Consider the following 21,534-nt stretch of genomic DNA (forward strand, 5'->3'; position numbering starts at 1 on the left):
TCAGAAGATCTGTGAGATAAGCTCCTGTAGATGTCCTATCACCAAGCTCTAAACATTTTCCATCAATATTGTCCTGGCCAAGTCACCTTGATTGATCACAATGCCTTGTGCATTCCGGATCATAACACCCTTTTTAAGCCTCCCATAAAAAATGGGAGACGTAGTCAATTCTGTTGTCCATGTGACCCCGCCCCCTCAATTTAGAGAAGCTGGACCAGAGGTGGTATTCCGCAGGTTCTGACCAGTTCTGGAGAACCGGGAGCAGAAATTTTGAGTAGTTCGGAGAACCGGCAAATCCCACCTCTGACTAGCCCCGCCAACCCCATGTATTCTCTGCCTCTGATCAGCTGGGTCTTCTTTGGTTGCCCTGCACAAGAGAACGGAGCTGGAAAGCAGGTTAGTGGAGTGGGGAGGGAATGGGGATTTTGCAATAACATTCCCCCAGGAGTGGGGAAGGAGCGGGGATTTTATAGTATCCTTCCCCTGCCAAGCCCACCAAGCCACACCACGGCCACCAAGCCATGCCCACAGAACTGGTAGTAAAAAAATTTTTGAATACCACCACTGATGCAGACCAAGTCAAGCAATCATTGGAGAACTGCCCATTGGGGCAAAACCCTTCACCACCAAGAGGAGAAAAAAAGAAGATACGAAGAAAGGCCTTTTAAAGAGCAGCCCATTACAGAAGACCCCGTTTTGGATGTACATCAACCAAAATCCCGTTTTTGTCAACTTGAGCTTCTGCTCAAATCTCATAAACGACAAAACATTTCTGCCTTCGCTTGCGGATGTGTGATTCTATCTTTCTTCCAGTTGGCACCGCTAAAATTGGAAAGGCCTGGAGAGCCAGCCACGAAACACAACTGTCGAGAGGGCATGATCGAAAGTGCCGAGAACACATTTTTTTGAGATCGAGAATCCTTCAAATCTTGGGATCTCTCCTGAAGATAGAAATGGCAAATCACTTCTGCGCTGTGGTTAATGGCGCTTTGTGATCTAGGGGATCGCCAAGAATCCAGTTTAACCTGAGATGGCTTTACAATTCGAAGATATATTTTTTAAAAAAATATGTCTTGTTCTTGTATATGTTGAATTGAATGTTTGTAATGATTTTTTTTTTTACGGTTTTAATTTTTAAAAATTGTTTGCATTTCCTGAATTGTAAGCCATCCATAGTCTTGGACTTAGGGCAGCCCTAGAAACAGAACAAATAAATGAAAGAGAATAAAACTGAGTTTGCTTAACTTGGTTAAAGAATTAATCCTTTTTCTAAGTTGGTCTTATCTATGAATGGTGCGGTGGCCTAGAGGCGGAGCTCTCGCCTCACAATCAGAGGCTGTGAGTTTGATCCTAGGTAGAGGCAGATATTTCTCTCTGTGGGCACGTTGAGAAAACATCTGCTGGACAAAACTCCACATTGGCAACAGGAATGGCATCCGGCCAGTAAATATTCAGCTCCATTCAGTTGCCCAGACTCCACCCCTCAAGGGATTATGGGGTCATTAAAATATGATGATGATGATGATGATAGTCTTACCTATAAATGGTCCAGATTCACACAACTTGTTAACTCTACCTTCCCACTTCTACCGCGGGAGTCATCCAGGTCATAGTTGTCCCAAAGGTGCTTTTTCAAGAGTCAATGGGACTTTCTGTTTTTTCTTTGAGCTGAAGAAGCTTCTTGGATGAGAAGCGAAACGTCTTCAAAGAAAAATAAGAAAGTCCAGTTGCCTCTTGTAAAAAGCACCTTTGGGATTTTTAGGAGTGATTCGTTTGCAACCTTCCCATCTTGAACTAGCTTTGCTCAGCCTAGTTAGATGAATGCAACCTGTCATCTTGATTGACAGATCACCTCGTCAACAGACCTATCTATCTTTTAAGGAGATCTTAATAACTTCAGCACGATCTCCAGCGAGGTCCCATTCCCTAAGAAAATCCACTATTTCTTCTTTGCTTAACTCCATCATCTGCTCCAAGCTCAGAATCTTCTCCCAGGGTGAACAAGGCCAGTACAGCAGATAAGTTTATCTGAACTGAACCAAAAGATCAGAGTTCCATCTTTCTCAACCATGGCATCTTTTAAGATGTGTGAATTTGATTCAACTCCCAGAATTGAGAAAAGTTGCCAAGGTTGAGAAAATCCCTTCTCTTATTTTCATAACTAGCTAGCTATTATCTCCACGCCTCAAAATCGGCAGCAACAGCTCTCCAAAGGTCCATGAACCCATAAAGACCTCACTCTTTAGACTCCACGATGCCTTATTCTTCCTCCCCAAAAGCCGAAGTCTGCCATAAATTGCATGCAGAAACACGACTGTTTCTCGTTTTCACTGCAATTAAGAGTTTTGGTACCTATCTCCTTGAAAACTATTCCCCAGAAAGGACCCCACTCAAATAAATTCCACAACTGAGGGAAGAAAGACTGGCAGAGGCAATGGGGGCAGAGTGAAAAGAGTGATCAGCTCAGAATCACTACATGGTCACAAGTGTACTAAGTCCAACTCTTTTTGGTTGCTCTGGAGTTTTCTCTAACCTTATCCAAATGCCAACTGTTCATTGAGACGATTCCAGTATCTAGGCATTTAGCAATAAATCGGTTAAATTGAATCATCATTCTTGGACCTGACCTTTTGCATCTAACAATAACAAGTCGAATCTTTCAAAATTTCACATTTTGAAAGGCATCAAATGGTCTCTACCAGCGGTCCCCAACCTTTTCAGTTTTACGGACTGTTGGCGGGGGGCGGAATAGAATAGAATACTTTATTGACCAAGTGTGATTGGACACACAAGGAATTTGTCTTGGTGTAAATACTCTCAGTATACATACAAGATACATTCATTAAGAATCAAGAGGGAGGGGAGAAAGGGGCTGGTTCCACACAAGCTTTTTGCACAAATGTAGCTTTGCACACACATGCACTCACCCGCAGCCCCAGCCCAGGGGTTGTGGTCTCCTGGTCTGTAAGAAGGAGATTACTTTATGGATGAGTAAGCTAGTAGGTTTAAACAACTGGTTTTGAAAATACTTTCCCCTATTTTTCTTCCTATGTCAACTCTCCTTTTCTGTCTATCTGTCGTTGCCTTTATCTTTCTAGATAAACACAAGGTAAACTAATAGAAGAGCTCAGAGTTGAACCGAGGGGTCCTTGGTGCACTCTGAGTTGGTTTCTTGCAGAAGTTTTATTACCAAATTAGGTAGCCATGACCACCTAGTGCTGATAATGTTACCTAGCTGGGTAATGAATCTGCAAAAAGACAACCAAGTTGAGAGAGCACTGATTTACCTCAGGGTGAATTTTCAATTAGGAACCCATACATCAAACAGGCACGCAGTCAATTTGGTCCCTCAAACCATGTCAATTTTCCAGTCTAAAATACGAGAATCCCACTGACTTATACTATACAGAGACGTGTTTAAGTTTAAAACACTTCCAAAACGAAAACAACAACTTATTTTGAAGCTGAGGAAATTTGTTTCAAACTTGAAAAGGGGAATTTTATTCTCGGGATGTTTTGAATTTGAATTGCTTTGCACAACCAGTTTCCAGCCCACGTTAAAAGGGTTGACCGAAGCAGTCTTAACTGTGGTTAAATATCTCAGTTGAAAACTGGACAGAGTTTTGCTGAAAACTCAAAGTCAATGCTGGTTTTCAACAAAGCCAAAATAAAACATGATCATTGCAAATGTTTGTAAATATGGTTGGGTTGCTGAGGGCCCAACGTGAGGGATGTGACAGCCAGATCCAGGTCATAAGTACCTCTTTGGGTAGATCCTTCGGAACTTTTAACAGTCATTAAATGACCAGTCATAAATTGAGGACTAATTCTATTAGCGCATAGTTGTTTAGCTGCAAAGGTACTAAGCTGTGCACTGTGGGATGATCCTGATTCATGAATAGTGTTAGCAATCTTGTTTTTAAGTTGTATGTTTTAGGGCCTTTACTGCCTGCTAGAAATAATTCAAAATGCTAGAATGACAGAGAGAAAGAAAATATCCTTGTTCTTAGAACATTTGTCCTTCTTAGAAGAACAAATAAAATATGCTACGTTCTTAGAAGCCAGTCCTCACTTGAGAGGAATTTCCTGTCTCTAAATATTCCTTTCAATTGAATATTTGTACATTATTAATAAAAGCCAGCTAAACCTTAAAGAGATATTAACAGATGCAGGATGCTAGATCAGATGGTAATGTGTAGCTGTTCTTAGTTGAACCCCCAAAGCTAAGCAGAGTCAGACCTGGTTAAGACTTGGATGGGAGATACTCAAGAAATCTCAAAGTTAAATTGGGGAGTTGGGAGACCAAATCCAGACAGGTAAATCATTTCTGTATTTCTGCCAAACGACATATATGTGTTGTGGTCCACCGGCAGCCTGCAGAGACGGCAGCAGAGTCGGACAGTGGGGAGGAACATGGGCCATTCTGGGAGTCTCGGAAGGACTCGGATGAGGGTCCTGCGTCTGATACAGAGATGGAGCCAGGACCATCTTGGAGTGGTGTGCTCACTCCGGAGCCTCGAGGAACAAGGGGAGCCTGTTCCCAGTGTGTGTGTGCGCAGAGCTGCCAGAGCTGAACAGTTAAGACAAAGGGGCGACTCGGGAGTAAGGCTTGGAGGTGATTGGCCCTCCCATAAGATATAAAGGAGGAACAAAGGGACAGGAACTTTTGCAGGAAGCAACTTTGTTCATACTGGTCGGTTTGAAACCTGAAGTTCTGTGTTGAATTTGTGCTCTGTTTGGCCTCATATAACTAACTGGAAATTTAGTCATTGGCAGCATTTCAAGGAAGATAAAGGTCCGTGCTTATCAGAGTTACCCTGAAGGACTTCCATGGGACAATTTACAAGCTGTGTGAGACTCATTACGGGCTGTGAATGACTAAAATCCAGCCACTGACATAAAGAAAGAAGAGTTTGGGGACTAACGTGTGTTTGTTAGTGTCTCAATAAGCTTTGGTCAGAACAATATTAACACTGACATAAAATTACCAGTAGTCAAGCTGTACTTAAGAAGGATGTGATTTTTAAAAAGTTATCTTGAAGGCCCGAGGTTCAGAAAAGCTGGTCACCTGTCTTCATATACTAATCGACCAGTGAGCAATGTTACCCATACCTAACAAGAATGAAACCCCAGTTGTGTTTGAATCTGATCAAAGAAATGTTTGGTACAGCTCTTCAAAGGGCCTGAAGGAACTTAAATACCTGATAGAGTGAAAGGCATTTGGAGAGAAAATAAATCAATTTTAAAAGATCAAAGCAGGATAATTTGAATAAATACCAAAATCATGGTGCCCATTTAGAGGAAGCAAATTTTTAATACATCAAGCCTCACCACCACGATGGAAGAATGATAAAGATAATAATAAAAACTCAAAACATTCTTATGAACATCGAGATAATAAATATAGAAATACAGGTTAGACCTCAACTTACAATTTTTTATTTAGTGACTATTCGAATTTACAGCGGCACCAAAAAAAGGTGACTTATGACTGGTTTTTTGGCACTTACGACAATTAGACTTGACGACCGTGGCAAGAAAGGCTGTAAAATGGGTAAAAACTCACTTCACAACCATCACATGTAACAACATAAATTTTGGGCTAAATTGCGGTCGTAAGTCAAAGTCTACCTGTATATTCCAGGCCCATTTTGACACTGCAGTCTGAAAATTTCAATTTAGATCACGCAAGGAAATGTAGGCTGAGGTAAAAGTCCCTTGGGAGAGGTCCGAGATTTTGTTCTCTGCACACAACCATCCATGTTGATGGCACTAAACTTGAAGATTTGGCTTGGCTCAACTTGGATCCTTTTTCTCCAAGGCAGAAACAAATCAGGAAAATATTTATGGTTTGCAAGTTCTATTCCTCATGTGGACAGAAGCTAAAATATCCCAGCCCAGCTTGTTCCTTTCAATCAATGTTTTTCAAACTTGGCAACTTTTAAGACCCATGAAATTCAGTTTTCAACATTCCCTGGTCTTCCATGCTGACTAGGGGATTCTGGGAGTTGAAGTCCATTATCTTAAAGTGGCCAAGTTTGAAGCAGACTCGTTTTCAAATTTCCAAAGTTGAAAAACACGGATTTAAACCATTTTTTAAAAAAAGGGTGTAATCTTGAGTCCCTAAATAGCAGGGCACACGCTGGATTCTACATCTGGATTTTGAGAGATGGGAGAGGCTTTATTATGTCCACACATGTCATTATAAAGCATCTGGAAGCGTGGAAGAATTCTGAGACATTCGTCTGAATCCTTGTTCTTGAATTTTCAACGAAGATTGTCTTCGACAGATTCAGACACTGTCCAAACCAATAGTCAAACAGAATGCATGCCAAATCTTGAGGGCAGATCTGATACTCTGTAGTTGAATATGCTTAGATGATTTTTCTTCAACTCCCAGTGAAACAGGGATGAGCAATTATGGCTCTTTACAATCTGTGGACTTCAACTTCCAGAATTCCTGAGCCAGTGATGCTGAGTCAGCCCATGGCTGGCTCAGGAATTCTGGGAATTGAAGTCCACAGGTCATAAAAAAGCCATAGTTGTTCAACCTTGCATTAGAAGAAATTGAAGATTCCTCTGTGAAGAACAGAGTTTACAAAGAAGATAATTTCATTATACAACCAGCTAGGAAACAGTCACCGCTTTTATGTTTCTAGCTCTATGGTTTCTTAATAATAGCATTATTGGGAATGGACAGTGTATTTTGGCCAGATAATGGCCATTCATTCTGCTAATGCAAAGTTTCTCAATCTTAGTAGATGTGTAGACTTCAACTCCCAGAATTCTTGAGCTAACTCTGGATGACTCAGCATGGCTGACTTAGGAATTCTGGGAGTTGAAGTCCATAAATCATAAAGGGCCATGGAAATTGCCAAGGTTGGTGCTAGTGCATTGATGAACATCAGTCAAAATGTTGACATAAATCACATGGGCTGTCAGTTTCTTCCCACTAGCAAAATCAATGGAGAAAGTTGGATTCGCTTAAGAACTATGTCCTTCACTTAATGACCATGGGGGAAAAGGTGGTAAAATTGAGCATGATTCGCTTAATAACCACACTGCTTAACAAAAAGTTTTGGTTCCAACTGTGGTTATAAACTGAGGATTACTTGTAATCATGTAGGATTTAGCAAGTAAGCGCCCATCAAGGATTCGGGGTATATGCAAAAAGATTCTCAATAAAGAAGAATATCTGTAGCTCAGGGTTGAACTGTGGGGTCTTGGGTGCTCTCTGAGCTTGGTTGTTTTGTTGTAGACGTTTCATTACCAAACTAGGTACCATCATCAGTCACTGACGATGCACACACTGATATTGTTATTTAGTTGGGCAATGAAACATCTGCAAGAAAACAACCAAGCTCAGAGAGCACCAAGGACCCCACAAACAGGTTCTCTACGTCAGATAACACAAACATTGATCGACTTACCTTTGAGTATCCAAAGGTAAAAAAGGGCTTCTGAACTATCTGGGAGAAAGTATTTTCTGGCTGCTAAGAATTCTGCTCTTCCTACCTGGAAAACACTCGGATTTTTACCCCGTCACAACCCCTGGACGTTGTTACCTGTCGTGTTTTTGCAGAGGTTTCGATAAAAGGGATCCCGTAACTTCTTGCTAAATCCTGAGCCTGCTTGGTGTCTACAGTCCTGGAGGGCAAATCACATTTGTTGCCGACTAGCACCATGGGCACGTCTTCCGAATCCTTTACTCGCTTGATTTGCTCCCTGGGGGGAAAAAAATAAAGGGAAGGAAAAGAAGGAAGAAGTAAAAGTTTCTCTCTTTTTATAGTAACAAGAAAACTATAGAAGGAAGTGAAGAAGTGTTTTTTTTTAGAAGAATAAAACACAAAATTGAAGACACAGGGACAGTTTTTCCCTCGTGCCATCATTCTGCTGAACACCTAGTTCTCATGCTTGATAAAACACAGTGACTACTAAGTTCTGTCTTATGTATATTAATAGAGCAACCAAGATGATGAGGGGACTGGAGGCTAAAACATACGAAGAAGGGTTACAGGAGCTGGGCACGGCTAGTCTAGTGTAGAGAAGGACCAGGGAGACATGATAGCGGTCTTCCAATATTTGAGGGGCTGCCACAGAGAGGAGAAAGGGGTCAAGCTATTTTCCAAAGAACCTGAAAGCCAGACAAGGAATAATGGATGGAAACTGATCAATTCAGCCTGGTAATAAGGAAAAATTTTCTGACACTGAGAACAATCAACCAATGGAACAGAAGTTGCCTTTGAAAGTTGTGGGAGCTTCATCACTGGAAGCTTTCAAGAAGAGACTGGACTGCCATCTGTCAGAAATGGTGTAGGGTCTCCTGCTTGGGTGGATGGGGGTTGGACTAGATGACCTACAAGGTCCCTTCCAACTCTGTTAACCTCTTAACCCATTGAGTGTGGGTGTGGTATTTTATTACCTCTTGTTTTCCCCTTATGCTGGTTGCACACTTTTAGTATTGTTATTCTATCTGTTGTTTTGCAAGTACACTGAGTGCTTCTGTACCGGAGACAATTTTTTGTGTGTCTAATCACACAAACAAATAGAATTCTAGCCAACCTCTCTTCTATTCAAGATATGGGCCCTTTTTGTTTCCAAGCATTATGACCTAGGAAATGTCAAGTTCCCTGTAATTGCTGGAGGGGAAAAAAACAAAACATTTTGTGGCTTATGTCCTTATCATCATGGGGGACTAGAATGCTAAAGTACGAAGCCAAAAGATAACCGTAAAAACCGTCAAGTTTGGCCTTGGGAGGACAAAATGAAGCAGGGCCCAGGCTGATAGAATTTTGTTCAGAGAATACGATGGTCATAGCAAACACTCTTTTCCAACAGCCCAAGAGATGGCTCTACACGTGGACATCACCAGTCGGTCAACACAGAAATCAAATCGACTATGTGCTCCGTAGCCAAAGATGGAGAAGCTCTATACAGTCAGTAAAAACAAGACCAGGAGCTGAATGTGGCTCAGATCATGAGCTTCTGGTTGCAAAATTTAGGCTTAAATTGAAGAAAGTACGGAAAAGCCACTCAGGTATGCACTAAATCATATCCCTGATGAATATACAGTAGAGGTGACAGTTTTAAGGAATTAGATCTGATAGACAGAGTGCCTGAAGAACTATGGACGGAGGTTCGCCACATTGTACAAGAGGAAGCAATTAAAACCATCCCAAAGAAAAAAAGAAATGCAAGAAAGCAAAATGGCTGCCTGAGGAAGCTTTGCCAATAGCTGAGGAAAGAAGGGAAATTAATGAAAGGCAAAGGAGAAAGAGAAAGATACACCCAATTGAATGCAGAATTCCAGAGAATAGCTAAAAGAGATAAGAATGCCTTCTTAAATGAACAACGCAGAGAAATAGAAGAAAGCAATAGAATAGGGAGGACCAGAAATCTCTTCAAGAAAATTAAAGATATGAAGGGAACGTTTCATCGCAAAGATGGGCATGATAAAGGACCAAAATGGCAGGGACCTAACCAGAGGCAGAAGAGATTAAGAAGAGGTGGCAAAATTACACAGAAGAACCATACAAGAATGAGCTTAACGCCCCCGATAACCACGATGGGGTGGTCACTGACCTCGAGCCAGACATCCTAGAATCTGAAGTCAAATGAGCCTTAGGAAATTTGAGCAACAATAAAGCCTAGTGGAGGTGACAGTATCCCAGCTAAGTTATTCAAAATCTTAAAAGACGATGCAGTAAAAGTGCTACGCTCAATTTGTCAGCAAATGTGGAAAACTCAACAGTGGCCACAGGATTGGAAAAGGTCAGTTTACATTCCAATTCCAAAGAAAGGCAATGCCAAATAATGTTCAACCTATTGCAACACTGCACTCATTTCACATGCTTAGTAAAGTTATGCTCAAAATCCTACAAGCTAGGATGCAGCAGTATGTAGATCAAGAACTATCAGAAGTACAGGCAGGATTTTGAAGAGGCAGAGGAGCTAGAGAAATCAAATCAACATACACTGGATCATGGAGAAAGCTAGGGAGTAACAGAAAAATATCTACTTCTGCTTCATTGACTATGCTAAAGCCTTTGATTGCGTGGATCACAAATTGTGGCAAGTCCCTTAAAGAGATGGGAGAACCAGACTATCTTTTTTTAAAAAAATAAATTTTTGATTAAGTTTTCAAATTTAAAAAACATAAAATAAAACTTTATACATTGTTATCAACATCAAGACATCTTTTGCATCTCCTTACATTTTTCAGTATATGTATTTATTCATTCCTTTACTATTACATCTTACTCTTGCTATAAATCAATATCTTTTATCCTTACCCATCAATCTGGGAGTACCAGACTGTCTTATTTGTCTCTTGAGAAACCTACATGCAGGTCAAGAAGCAACAGTGAGAACTGGACACGGAACCAATGATTGGTTCAAAATTAGGAAAGGAGTCCAGCAAGGCTGCATAATGTCGCCTTGCCTATTTAACTTATATGCAGAGCACCTCGTGAGAAAGACAGGGCTAGATGAATCAAAAGTTGGAATTAAGATTGCCAGGAGAAACATTAACAACCTCAGATATGCAGATGATACCATTCTAATGGCAGAAAGTGAAGAGGAACTAAAGAGCCTCTTGATGTGGGTGAAGGAGTGCAAAAGTTGCCTTGAAACTCAGCAATAAGAAAACTAAGGTCATGGCATCCGGCCCTCTCAATTCCTGACAAATAGATAGGGAAGAAATGGAGGTAGTGACAGATTTTATTTTCCTGGGCTCCAAGGTGGGGACTACAGCCAAGAAATTAAAAGACGCTTGCTCCTGTGGAGGAAAGCTATGGCAAATCTAGACAGCATCCTAAAAAGCAGAGACATCCCCCACCAACGAAAGTGCATATAGTCAAGGCTATGGTTTTCCCAGTTGCAATGTATGACTGTGAAAGCTGGACCATAAGGAAGGCTGAGTGCCAAAGAATGGAGGCCTTTGAACCCTGGTGCTGGAGAAGAGTCCCTTGGACTGCAAGGCGATCGAAACGGTCAGTCCTAGAGGAGATCAACCCTGACTGCTCTTTAGAAGGCCAGATCCTGAAGATGAAACTCAAAGACTTTGGCCACCTCATGAGAAGGAAGGTCTCTCTGGAGAAGAGCTTAATGCTGGGAAAGACTGAAGGCAAAAGAAGAAGAAGGGGACGACAGAGAATGAGGTGGCTGGATGGAGACACTGAAGCAGACAGCGTGAGCTTAAATGGACTCCAAAGGATGATAGAGGACAGGAAGGCCTGAAGGAACGTTGTCCATGGGGTCGCTATGGGTCAGACACGACTTTGCAACTAACAACAACAAATATAGTTTCTTGGGGATGATACAAAGTCAATAGAGGCAGAATTTTCTCCTTTTTCTCTTGGACCTTCTGTGAAGGAGAGATAAGTTTCTTTTTTTCTTTTTATAAATTTAAATTATGTGAACTTATAGGGCTTAGGCTACATTTTCTGTGCATTTCCCCATTCAAAACAGCAGGAAACTCCCAGAATCTCCCATTTACAACTGTACTGAAAAAAGGGGCTTTTTTTTAGTGCAGATATAACTTTCAATAGTCACTACGTGACCTGTTGTAAGTCGAGGATTAGCTACAAAACAAAAAAGCATTTTGAGTTCTCTGTGGGGCCTATGTGAAGCTTTTGGGGCCTTCCTGATGCTTTGATGTTTCAAGATAAATCTCTCAGCTTCCACCAAGTCAAATCATTCTGACTTATCCCACAACAATAACCTGACATGTTCCTAGGCCTGTAATTTTCCTTGGACTCCAAGCATATAATTGGGAAACAACATGAGGGAGCTGGTGAGAGAACGACAATTGTATCGCCTTCTCATTATCTCTCTGAATGGATTTCTAGGGCCTGTGAATCCTGAGATCACTCCGTTCTGGAGTCCAGCTAAAAATAACTTAAAAGGGGTTTTTGGCAGAACAATTAAAGAGGGGTCAGTAGCAATCACATAGCCATTCTCTAAAGCTTGGTAATGTTCCCGCAGCGCGAACCACAAATATACCCCCCTTGTAGACTCAACTGTCCTAGATATTTGCTTGGTTAGTTGCTTGGTTAGAATGATTCTACAGAGAGAGATAGGAAGAAACAGAAAACATGTGTAGATAGCAGATAGATAGATAGATGATTGATAGATAGATAGATAGATAGATAGATAGATAGATAGATAGATAGATAAGATAGACAGACAGACAGACAGACAGGATAGATGACAAGATAGATACGTTAGATAGACAGATGACAGATAAATAAGACAAACAGACAGATATATACAGATATATATGAAAGAGAAAATAGACAAATAACATAGATGATGGAGAGATAGAGACAGAGATAAGATACAGATAGATGACAGATAAATAGATGACAGATATAGTAGATAGATGAAAAATAGATTTTATATATATATATATATGCATGTATGTATGTATGTATATGTATGGTATTCAGCTTTGTTCAGGTATTTTCGCACATCATTATGGTTGTGCTTTTAAAGTTGTAGCAATGTTTCGTCACAGACAAACACAATACAGAAGCCTGATGATGGCAAATGAGATTCTGCCGAAACATTCCTACAACTTTAAAAGCACAATTATAATGACATGGGAAAATACCCGAACAAAGCTGAATACCATATATGTATATGATATATATAGATATAAATAGATAGTATTCAGCTTTGTTCGGGTATTTTCCCACGTCTTTATAGTTGTGCTTTTAAAGTTGTAGCGACGTTTCGGCAGAAAACCTGTAGCGACGTTTTGGCAGAAAACTTGAAGCGACATTTCGGCAGAAATCTTGTAGCGACATTTCGCTACAATTTTAAAAGCACAACTATAAAGACATGGGAAAATACTCAAACAAAGCTGAATACCATAATATAAATACCCGCAAAAACATAAGAAAGTATGTATGTATGCATGCATGTATATATGAATGAATGAACGAACGAATGAGAAAACAGACAACGTAGATGATGGAGAGATAGATGAGAGACAGAGGCAAGATATAGATGACAAGATAGATATAGATAGATACATAGATGACAGATAGACAGACAGACAGACAGATACAGTATATATAGACAAACAGACATATATGAAAGGGAAAACAGATAACATAGATGATGAAGAGATAAATGAGAGAGACAGAGATAACATACAGAATATCCTCCAAGGTCCCTTCCAACCGTTATTCTGTATTTCTCCTGAAGAGCCAGAGAGATACCAAATACCATGCATTAATCCAATCAAGCTTACCTGTAATGATGGATATCTTCAAACGATTTGGTGTTGTTTATGGCGAATACACACAAAAACCCCTCCCCCGTTCTCATGTACTGGTCACGCATTGCACTGTATTCTTCCTGGCCAGCTGTGTCCAGAATATCCAAGAGGCAGGTTTCGCCATCGATGACCACTTGCTTCCTATAAGAATCCTGACAAAAGGAAAAGGAAGAGGAAATATATATATATAACATCATCAATAAAGGGGAATTATGTGTAGCTCAGAGTTGAAATGCGACATTAATACAAGTTAAGTCCTTGAGATATGGCTGTGGTGGTAGTGTCCGAATTTTAATCACGTGGCCACAGGGATGTTACAACGGTCGTAAGTGTGGAAAACGGTCCCTGCACAAGTAGTCCTTGAGTTACGACCACAATTGAGCCCGATATTTATGTTGCCAAGTGAAATATTTGTTAAGTCAGCGTGCCCCATTTTACAACTTTTCTTGCCACTGTTGTTAAGCGAATCATTGCATTTGTTAGGTTAGTAACCTGGTTGTTAAGTGAATCTAGCTACCTCCTTGACTTTGCAGGTCAGAAGGTGACCCCGGGACGCTGCAAACGTTATAAATGTGAGTCAGTTGCCAAGCATCCAAATTTTGATCATGTGACCATGGGGATATTGCAATGGTCGTAAGTCCTTTTTTCCAGTGTCGTTGTAACTTCAAACGGTCACAAAGTGAACTGTTGTAAGTTGAGGACTAGCTGCCCTCCGTTTTCTGCCCTCCAGTCAAATGCTGGGAAAGTTCATGCACGTTTTAACACTTTTGCCAAATTCGTGCACTATCAACCACCCGCTTTGCCAGGTGTTGGAAACCATGTCATCGGATGCTATTTCTGAGCCAGCCAATATACAGATAGGAAAAAAAAATGGAGTCAGGTAGGAAGGAAAAGCATCACTTTGTAGAGAAATCCAATTCTGTAGCTGCTGTTTTGCACCTTCTTGGGCACGAGGCTGAAAAACAATCCAGTCAGAGCTGAAGAAGCTTCTTGAACGAGAAGCGAAAACGTCTTCAAAAGAAAAACCAGGAAGTCCAGTTGTCAGACCTGGAAGTCATTTTTTTCTCCAAAGCTTTGAGGCTGCCACATTCAGTGGCTGGGAATTTGGAAGGGGGGATTTTAAAGTGAGGTAGAAGATCAGACACAACAACATTCTTTCTCAGAGAGTCAAGGACATGTTGCCCTGCACCTGGAGGGGAGGGAGTGGGAGGATGTCTCCAGTTGGGACGAAGATTTGATTGGGCCATGTGATGGACTAATGTGTGATGACCCAGGGTGGGATACAGAAAATAGGCACAAAAACAGGTGACGTCCCTTTAATTCCTTCAACTTGGCTTCAAAGCTCCAAATATCCTTAACTGGAGACAAAAACCTCCTCCCACAAGCAGTTACGAAAAGGAGGAAATGCCGCTTAAACTAAAAATACCTATAAATTATAAATAGAAAAAACAACAACACAAACCACACTGAAGCAATTAAGGGAAGCAGGCAAGATACGGGCTTGAAGACATCCACAGATATCTGAATACACACTGGGAAGGACGCCAAACTCAGGTAAGAACTGACAGACTAGAAATATTTTCATGCTGTGTTTCCAGCACTGGCTCATGCACAGCCTGTCCTTTTAACCAGTTCTTACAGCTGCAGCCCATGAAGGGGATCAAGGCCCTTTCCTCCCCCGTAGACCACACCATTCCCATTTCTCCCTTATCCTCTCCTCCCTGCGTGCCCTAGGATGGAGAGGGGATGGGCCTGGGTCTTCCTCTGCCTTTTCCCAGTTTCTTCCACAACCTCCAGAGCCACACTTCCCCTCCCTGTTCGGCTGTCCTCCTCTCTCTCGAGTCAGTCTCCAACAGGGGCATGGCAGATGGGTGCAGGGGATGGATCTTTGATTTCTCTTTTGGGAAACCTGGATCTCTCCGATTCTGGTTTTCCCAGATGTGCCGATATGGTTGTAGGAAGCCTCCAAGGATAGCCCAGGCGGGGCAGTCAGGCCATTAAGTGGGCTGGTAACATCGCCTAGCAAGGAGCTGGAGATCTCAAAGCTGCCTTTATAAAGTAATCAAGGAGAGAAACAACAACCAAGAACTAAGGTGGAATTTCCTGACAGTGAGAACGATCAACCAGTGTGGAACAGCCTCCAGAAACCGTGGGAGCTCCAACGCTGCAAGTTTTTTAAAAAGAGACTGGACAACCATTTGCCTGAAATGGTATTGGGGTCTCGTGCCTCTAGGCAGGGGGGGTTGGACTAGAAGATCTCCGAGAGCCCTTCCAACTCTGTTACTCTATTCTGTTCTAATAAAATGGAACTTTGAGGAAATGATGGTCTCAAGAGTTTATTGGTTTGGAGTTGGTTAGTTGGAACGGTGACACCAGTTGCTTCTTTAAAAAAATTAGTTTTGGGACAACCATGATCTGGACGATTGAGAATCTCTAGAGACCAGGAGCATCAAACTGGAATTCTTCAGGGGCGGATTCGCATTGAAGTTCTCCTCCAAAGGGGTCAGTGGGTGTGAAGAGGGAATGGATGTCTCCCGCAGGATCCTGCTGGCCAAAAAAGGGTGGGAGTGGGGGCTGCTGATATCCCTGCTGTAGACAGTGACTGGGGAAATATATATATATATATATATAATTTAAGTTCCTTTGCACTATGGGAAGTTAAAAACCCACCCCCTCTCCTAGGAAAACGAAATATTTTGGGATATACTAAAAAGGCAGAATATTTCCCCTAAAAAGAAAAGTAGAAACTCAGAAAGGCAGAAACTCCTCTCCCCCGCCACCTTTGCTAATGGGCCATTAAGGCCTGGGCCAGAGTATTCTACATAACAAAGCCCTCTACCCATCTCACCCACCTGGCCTGGGAAGATTGCATCAGCCAGCACTCAGGTGAAGCCCTGTGGTCCAGACAAAGCCTACGAAGTGAGCTAAGACCCCGCCCGCTGGGAGTCTGACAGCCAATGGGGATACATTTCTTTCGCGGGAACAGGAAACATTAAGGTGGGGCCCAACAGAGGGTCTCTCGGCATCTCAGCGCTTTTCCTTCTTTCTTCACCCAAGGCATGTGATCCTGTCCACCATTAAACCATCTTTCCAAACAGTCACACCATGTTTTCCAGTGTCTTTCTTCCCCACTTGAACTGAACCCAGAAGGCTATTTCTTTCAACAGCACCAAGGTCCAACTGAGCATCATTAGTCCAGTTCCTCCAGGCAGTTAAATTTGCTTAAATCTATATCTGCATTTCAAATCCTTGCCACTCTGACGGTCCTCTGATGACGGATTTCCCCCTGCTGTTGCCTCCCCAGTTGCAAGAAGCAGGGGTTGGTTTTTTTTGTTTATTTGTTTTAAATGGATCTTTCTTTGCCCTGAAAGCATTTCGTTTATATAGCTGGAACAAGGATTACATCAAATGCAAACAAGATCGCAACGGTCTAGCCAAGTCTTCTTTCTCGTGACACACCTACGAGAATTCTTCTATGTCTTTCCCTCCTGGGCCTGAGTGACCTCATCGCCTTCATTTAGAACATTTCCACCCTCGGTAGTCCTGGTTCTAAAAACAGTGTGATGTTCGCGGGACAAGACCAAGAGAACGGCAGCGGTGCAGAACAAGCGCTCGTGGAAGGACAATTTAACAATGGGAAATAAAAGATGCGGAAAGGAGAAATAAATACAGGCTAGGGTTTTGCTCTGTCGAAGCAGCAGCAGCTGCAGCTAAGATGCAGCTGCAAAGATGCACCATCAAACTCAGAACTTCCAAAGAGACAAATATTATCAAAAGCCAACGAAGAGAGGATGACTTGATGGTTTAGCCCTCCTGTTTGGAATAAGGAAAACTCCAAACTAAGAGGCCATCAGTGCCCAACAAGACAGATACAGACTTCAGAGAGGAATTAGGACTGCAGAAAAAACAATGGCTACCAACCTGCCTTCCGACCTGTATAGTGCACAAGTCAAAAAGAGGGCTGTGAAAATATTTACAAACCCCTCACATCCCGGACATAAACTGTTTCAACTCCTTCCCTCAAAATGACGCTATAGAGCACTGCACATCAGAACAACTAGGCACAAGGACAATTTTTCCCCAAATGCCAGCACTCTGCTAAACAAATAATTCTCTCAACACTGTCCAACTATTTACAAAGTCTGCACTACTGTTACTATTAATCTTCTCATCACTCCTATCATCCAACCCCTCCCACTTGTGACTGTATGGCTGTAACTTTATTGCTTGTATCCTTACGATTTATATTGACTGTTTCCTAGTATGATTTGATTGCTTATTGTACCCTATGACTATTACTAAATGTTTTACCTTATGATTCTTGATATATCTTTTATTTTATGTACACTGAGCATATGCACCAAAGACAAATTCCTTGTATGACCAATCACACTTGGTCAATAAAGAATTCTATTCTATTGGTAGTGATCAATCTACTGTCAATCAAAAGTTGTTCCCTCCCTCTCCATCATGTATAGAGTAGAGTAGAGTAGAGTAGAACAGAACAGAGTTCTTTATTGGCCAAGTGTGATTGGATGCACAAGGAATTTGTCTTCGGTGCATAATCTCTCAGTGTACATAAAAAATACATTCATCAAGAACCATAAGCTACAACAGTGATATTCACAGGATACTAAATAAGCAATCAAATCATACTAGGAAAGTAAATAAAACAATATAAACTGTAAAGATACAAGCAACAAGGTTATAGTCATAAGTAGGAGGAGAAAGGTAATAGGAATGGTTGCAAATTCTTAATCGTTCAAAGCTACCACGACACTGAAAAAAATTGACTTATGATCATTTTTTACACTTACTGTCAGTTCTCAACTTCCAATAATTCATTCGGTGACCACAACACCACTGAAAAAAGTGACTTATATGGGCAGTTTTTGCTCTTACGACTGTTGCACCGTCCCAGTGATGACGGGATCAAAATTCGGATGCTGGGCAACTGGCATGTACTTATGACGATTGCTGTGTCCCGAGGTCGTGGGATCACCTGTTGCAACCCTCCGACAAGCAAAACCAATGAGGAAGCCAGGTTCACTTAATAACTGTGTTACTATTTTAACAACTACGGTGATTCAGTTAACAACTGTGGCAAGGAAGGTTGTAAAATGGAGCAAAACTCATTTAGTAGCTGTTTTGCCCTGCAATAGAAATTTTGGGTTCAGTTGTGGTCCTTAAGTCAAGGACCACCTGTACAATTTTAAGTTAAATCTAGCTTTCCCATCCTCTACCATAGATTTCTTTTCTAAATTAAAGGCTACGCCCCACCCCAGCTCCGTGAATGGGGAAAACATCACAAAACATTATGTGACGGCAAATGTTTTGACTTCCCTGCTCCAAATCTTCCATCATGTTGCTTGTCCTTTTCTACATAGTTTTTATCTTTATGGATTCCTGGGCATTTGGATGACCTGTTACAATTCTCGGTATTCTCTGAGCTTGGTAGTTTTCCTGAAGACATCTTGTTACTGGGTTAGGTAACATCATCAGTGCATGGGAGAGTGAGGTGTGCTGGCTCTTTTTATGTATAGTAGTTTGCGTTACAGGTCTTGCCCCAGGGGTGTATTACAGGTAGTCCTTGACTTACAAACACGATTGGAACCAGAATTTTGGTTGTTAGGCAAAGCTGTAGTTAAGTAAGTCATGTCCAAAAGGTTATATGACCCTTTTTTGCTCCAGTTGTTAAGCGAATCACTGCAAGTTGTCAATGAATCATGTGGTTGTTAAGCAAATCTAACTTGCCCATTGACCTTGCTTGTCAGAAGCCAGCTGGGAAGGTCACAAATGGTGGGAAGGAAGGAAGGAAGGAAGGAAGGAAGGAAGGAAGGAAGGAAGGAAGGAAGGAAGGAAGGAAGGTGCAAGAGAGGAAAGGAAGGGAGGGAGGAAGGAAGGAGCATGGGAGGAAGGAAGGAAAGGAGGGAAGGAAGGAAGAAGGAAATAGCAAGAAATGAGAGGAAGGAAGGAGCAAGGGAGGAAAGGGAGGGAGGAAGGAAGGAGCAAGGGAGAAAAGGGAGGGGAGGAGGAAAGGGAGGGAGGGGGAAGGAAGGAAGGAGCAAGGGAGGAAGGGAAGGAGGAGAGGGAGAAAGGAAGGAAGGAGGAAGGAGCAAGAGAGGGAAGGGAGGAAGGAAAGAAGGAGCAAGGGAGAAAAGGGAGGGAGGAGAGGGAGAAAGGAGCAAGGGGGAAAGGAGAGGAGGAAGGAAGGAAGGAGCAAGAGAGAAAGGGAGGGAGAGGAGGAAGGAAGGAAGGAAGGAGAAAGGAAGGAGGAGGGAGGAAGGAAGGAAGGAAGGAGGAAAGAATCCACAAATGTATGGAATTCCCAGAATTCCCCAGCAAGCACAGCCTTCACTAAGAATCCTGGGTCCCGAAATCAGCACTTCTGGAGAATTAGCACATCTGCATGCCTACTCCAGAGTTGTAATAAGCCACATCGCTGCAAAGTTACTCACTCAAAATCCAGTTAGAGGAACAAACTCTGCATTTTTTTTTTCTGATGATGCAAGCAGGGTGCCAGAGCAATATCAATGTTTACTCGCCACAGTTTTATCGAAAGACACAAAGCAGGCATGGCAGGACAGAGCGAAGCTCCCGCCCTGATTAACTTTAAAGTCAAACCAGTTCACCAGACTGGGAGAGCAGCATTTCTAAGATGGAGAGAGATAGAAAGTTAGCCGAGTGGTGATTAAGAACCATGGCGGCCCAGTGGTTAGAATGCAGTATTGCAGGCTAACTCTGCTGACTGCCGGCCGAGTTAGCCTGCCATACTGCATTGTAACCGACTGCCGGCAGTTCAATCCTGACCAGCGGTGGATAAAATGAGGACCCAGATTGTTGGGTGGCAATAGGTTGACTCTGTAAAACCGCTTAAGTTAAGCACTGTGAAGCGGTATATAAGTGCTATTTCTATTGCTATCGTGGTTACAGCTAAATGGTAAAAAATTTGGCTGGTGGCCAGCCCACTAAATTTCCAGGGATTTTTACCCAGACTGGTGACTCATGCCACTTTAAACCCTTGTGAGTTGAATTGCTTTGGGTTATATAAATCTTGTATAAATCTTGTGATTTAACATGCAATTATGAATTCAGCCAATTGCCGGTTTTTCAAGAAATAAATAAGGCTTAGCTGGAGACCTTCCCTTAAATGTTAGACGCTGCTGAGGAGTGTCTCTCTGCCCCTGATTTAACTTAAACCATGGTCAGAAACAACCCATAAAAACCAAAGTTTAAAAGTTAAAGTTTATCCAATTTGGCTCCAGAAACTTGGTTCATTAATTGTTGTAAGCCTAACTTTGATATTTTTGCTTTGGGCTTCGAATGTTGTACGATTTGATTTATATTATAGCCTGATTATTGCTAAACAGTCCAGTCCTCGACCTACGACCACAAAATTCCCACTAAACGAGACAGTGGTTTTGTCCCATTTTGCGACCTTTCCTGCTGCAGTTGCTAAGTGAATCACTGCAGCTCTTAGTAATGCTGTTCTTAAGTGAATCAGGCCTGGCTATTAATTTTTCTTGTCAGAAGGTCACTAAAAGTTATTGCATGACCCTGCGACCTTCATAGATATAAGCCAGTTGTCAAGTGTCCGGGTTTTGATCATGTGACCATGGGGATGCTGCAATGGTCATAAGTCTGAAAAATGGTCATGTCAGCACTTCAAACGATCACTATGTCAGCCTTGGAAGCCATTTTTTACTTGGAAGCTTTGAGGCTGCCACATTTAGTGCCTGGGAATTTGGGAGGGGAGATTTTAAACTGAGGTGAAAGATCAGACACAACAACATTCTTTCTCAGAGAGTCAAGGACATGTTGCCCTGCACCTGGAGGTGAAGGACTGGGAGGATGTCTCCAGTTGGGATGAAGATTTGATTGGGCCTATGTGATGGACTGATGGATGCAGGGGATGGATCTTTGATTTCTCTTTTGGGAAGGGAAAACCTGGAACTCTCAGATTCGGGTTTTCCCAGATGTGCCAATATGGCAACTCTAATAAAATGGAACTTTGAGGAAATGTATGTCACAGAGTTTATGGGTTTGGAGTTGGTTAGTTGGAACGCTGACACACTAAACAAATGGTTGTTAATTAAGCGCTACCTATACTATTATTATTCACATTTATAGATTCCTGAATTCCTAAGTATTTATTTATTTTTATTTATTTATTTGTCAAGCAAGTATTAGACAACCGATATAAATATAAACATGATTATGAATACATGAAATGGATACGAATAAAAAGA

At 41.8% G+C, this 21,534-nt stretch overlaps 1 protein-coding gene across 3 annotated transcripts in view; it reads right to left on the reverse strand.

Annotated features, from left to right (window-relative positions):
- Positions 1-21,534, reverse strand: part of KRAS (KRas proto-oncogene, GTPase) — a 38,558-nt gene that overhangs the window by 4,560 nt on the left and 12,464 nt on the right. For all 3 annotated transcript variants that reach the window (XM_026708231.2, XM_087935266.1, XM_087935267.1), the window contains exons 3-4: positions 13,259-13,437; positions 7,566-7,725 (exon numbers count right to left, since the gene is read on the reverse strand). In XM_026708231.2, coding sequence (XP_026564016.1) covers positions 7,566-7,725; positions 13,259-13,437 — 339 coding nt within the window. The remainder of the gene's footprint in view (positions 1-7,565; positions 7,726-13,258; positions 13,438-21,534) is intronic.

This window comes from Pseudonaja textilis, chromosome 5, assembly GCF_049901715.1.
Source record: "Pseudonaja textilis isolate UNSWEBS1 chromosome 5, rPseTex1.2, whole genome shotgun sequence".
In the NCBI taxonomy this organism is placed as follows: Eukaryota; Metazoa; Chordata; class Lepidosauria; order Squamata; family Elapidae; genus Pseudonaja; species Pseudonaja textilis.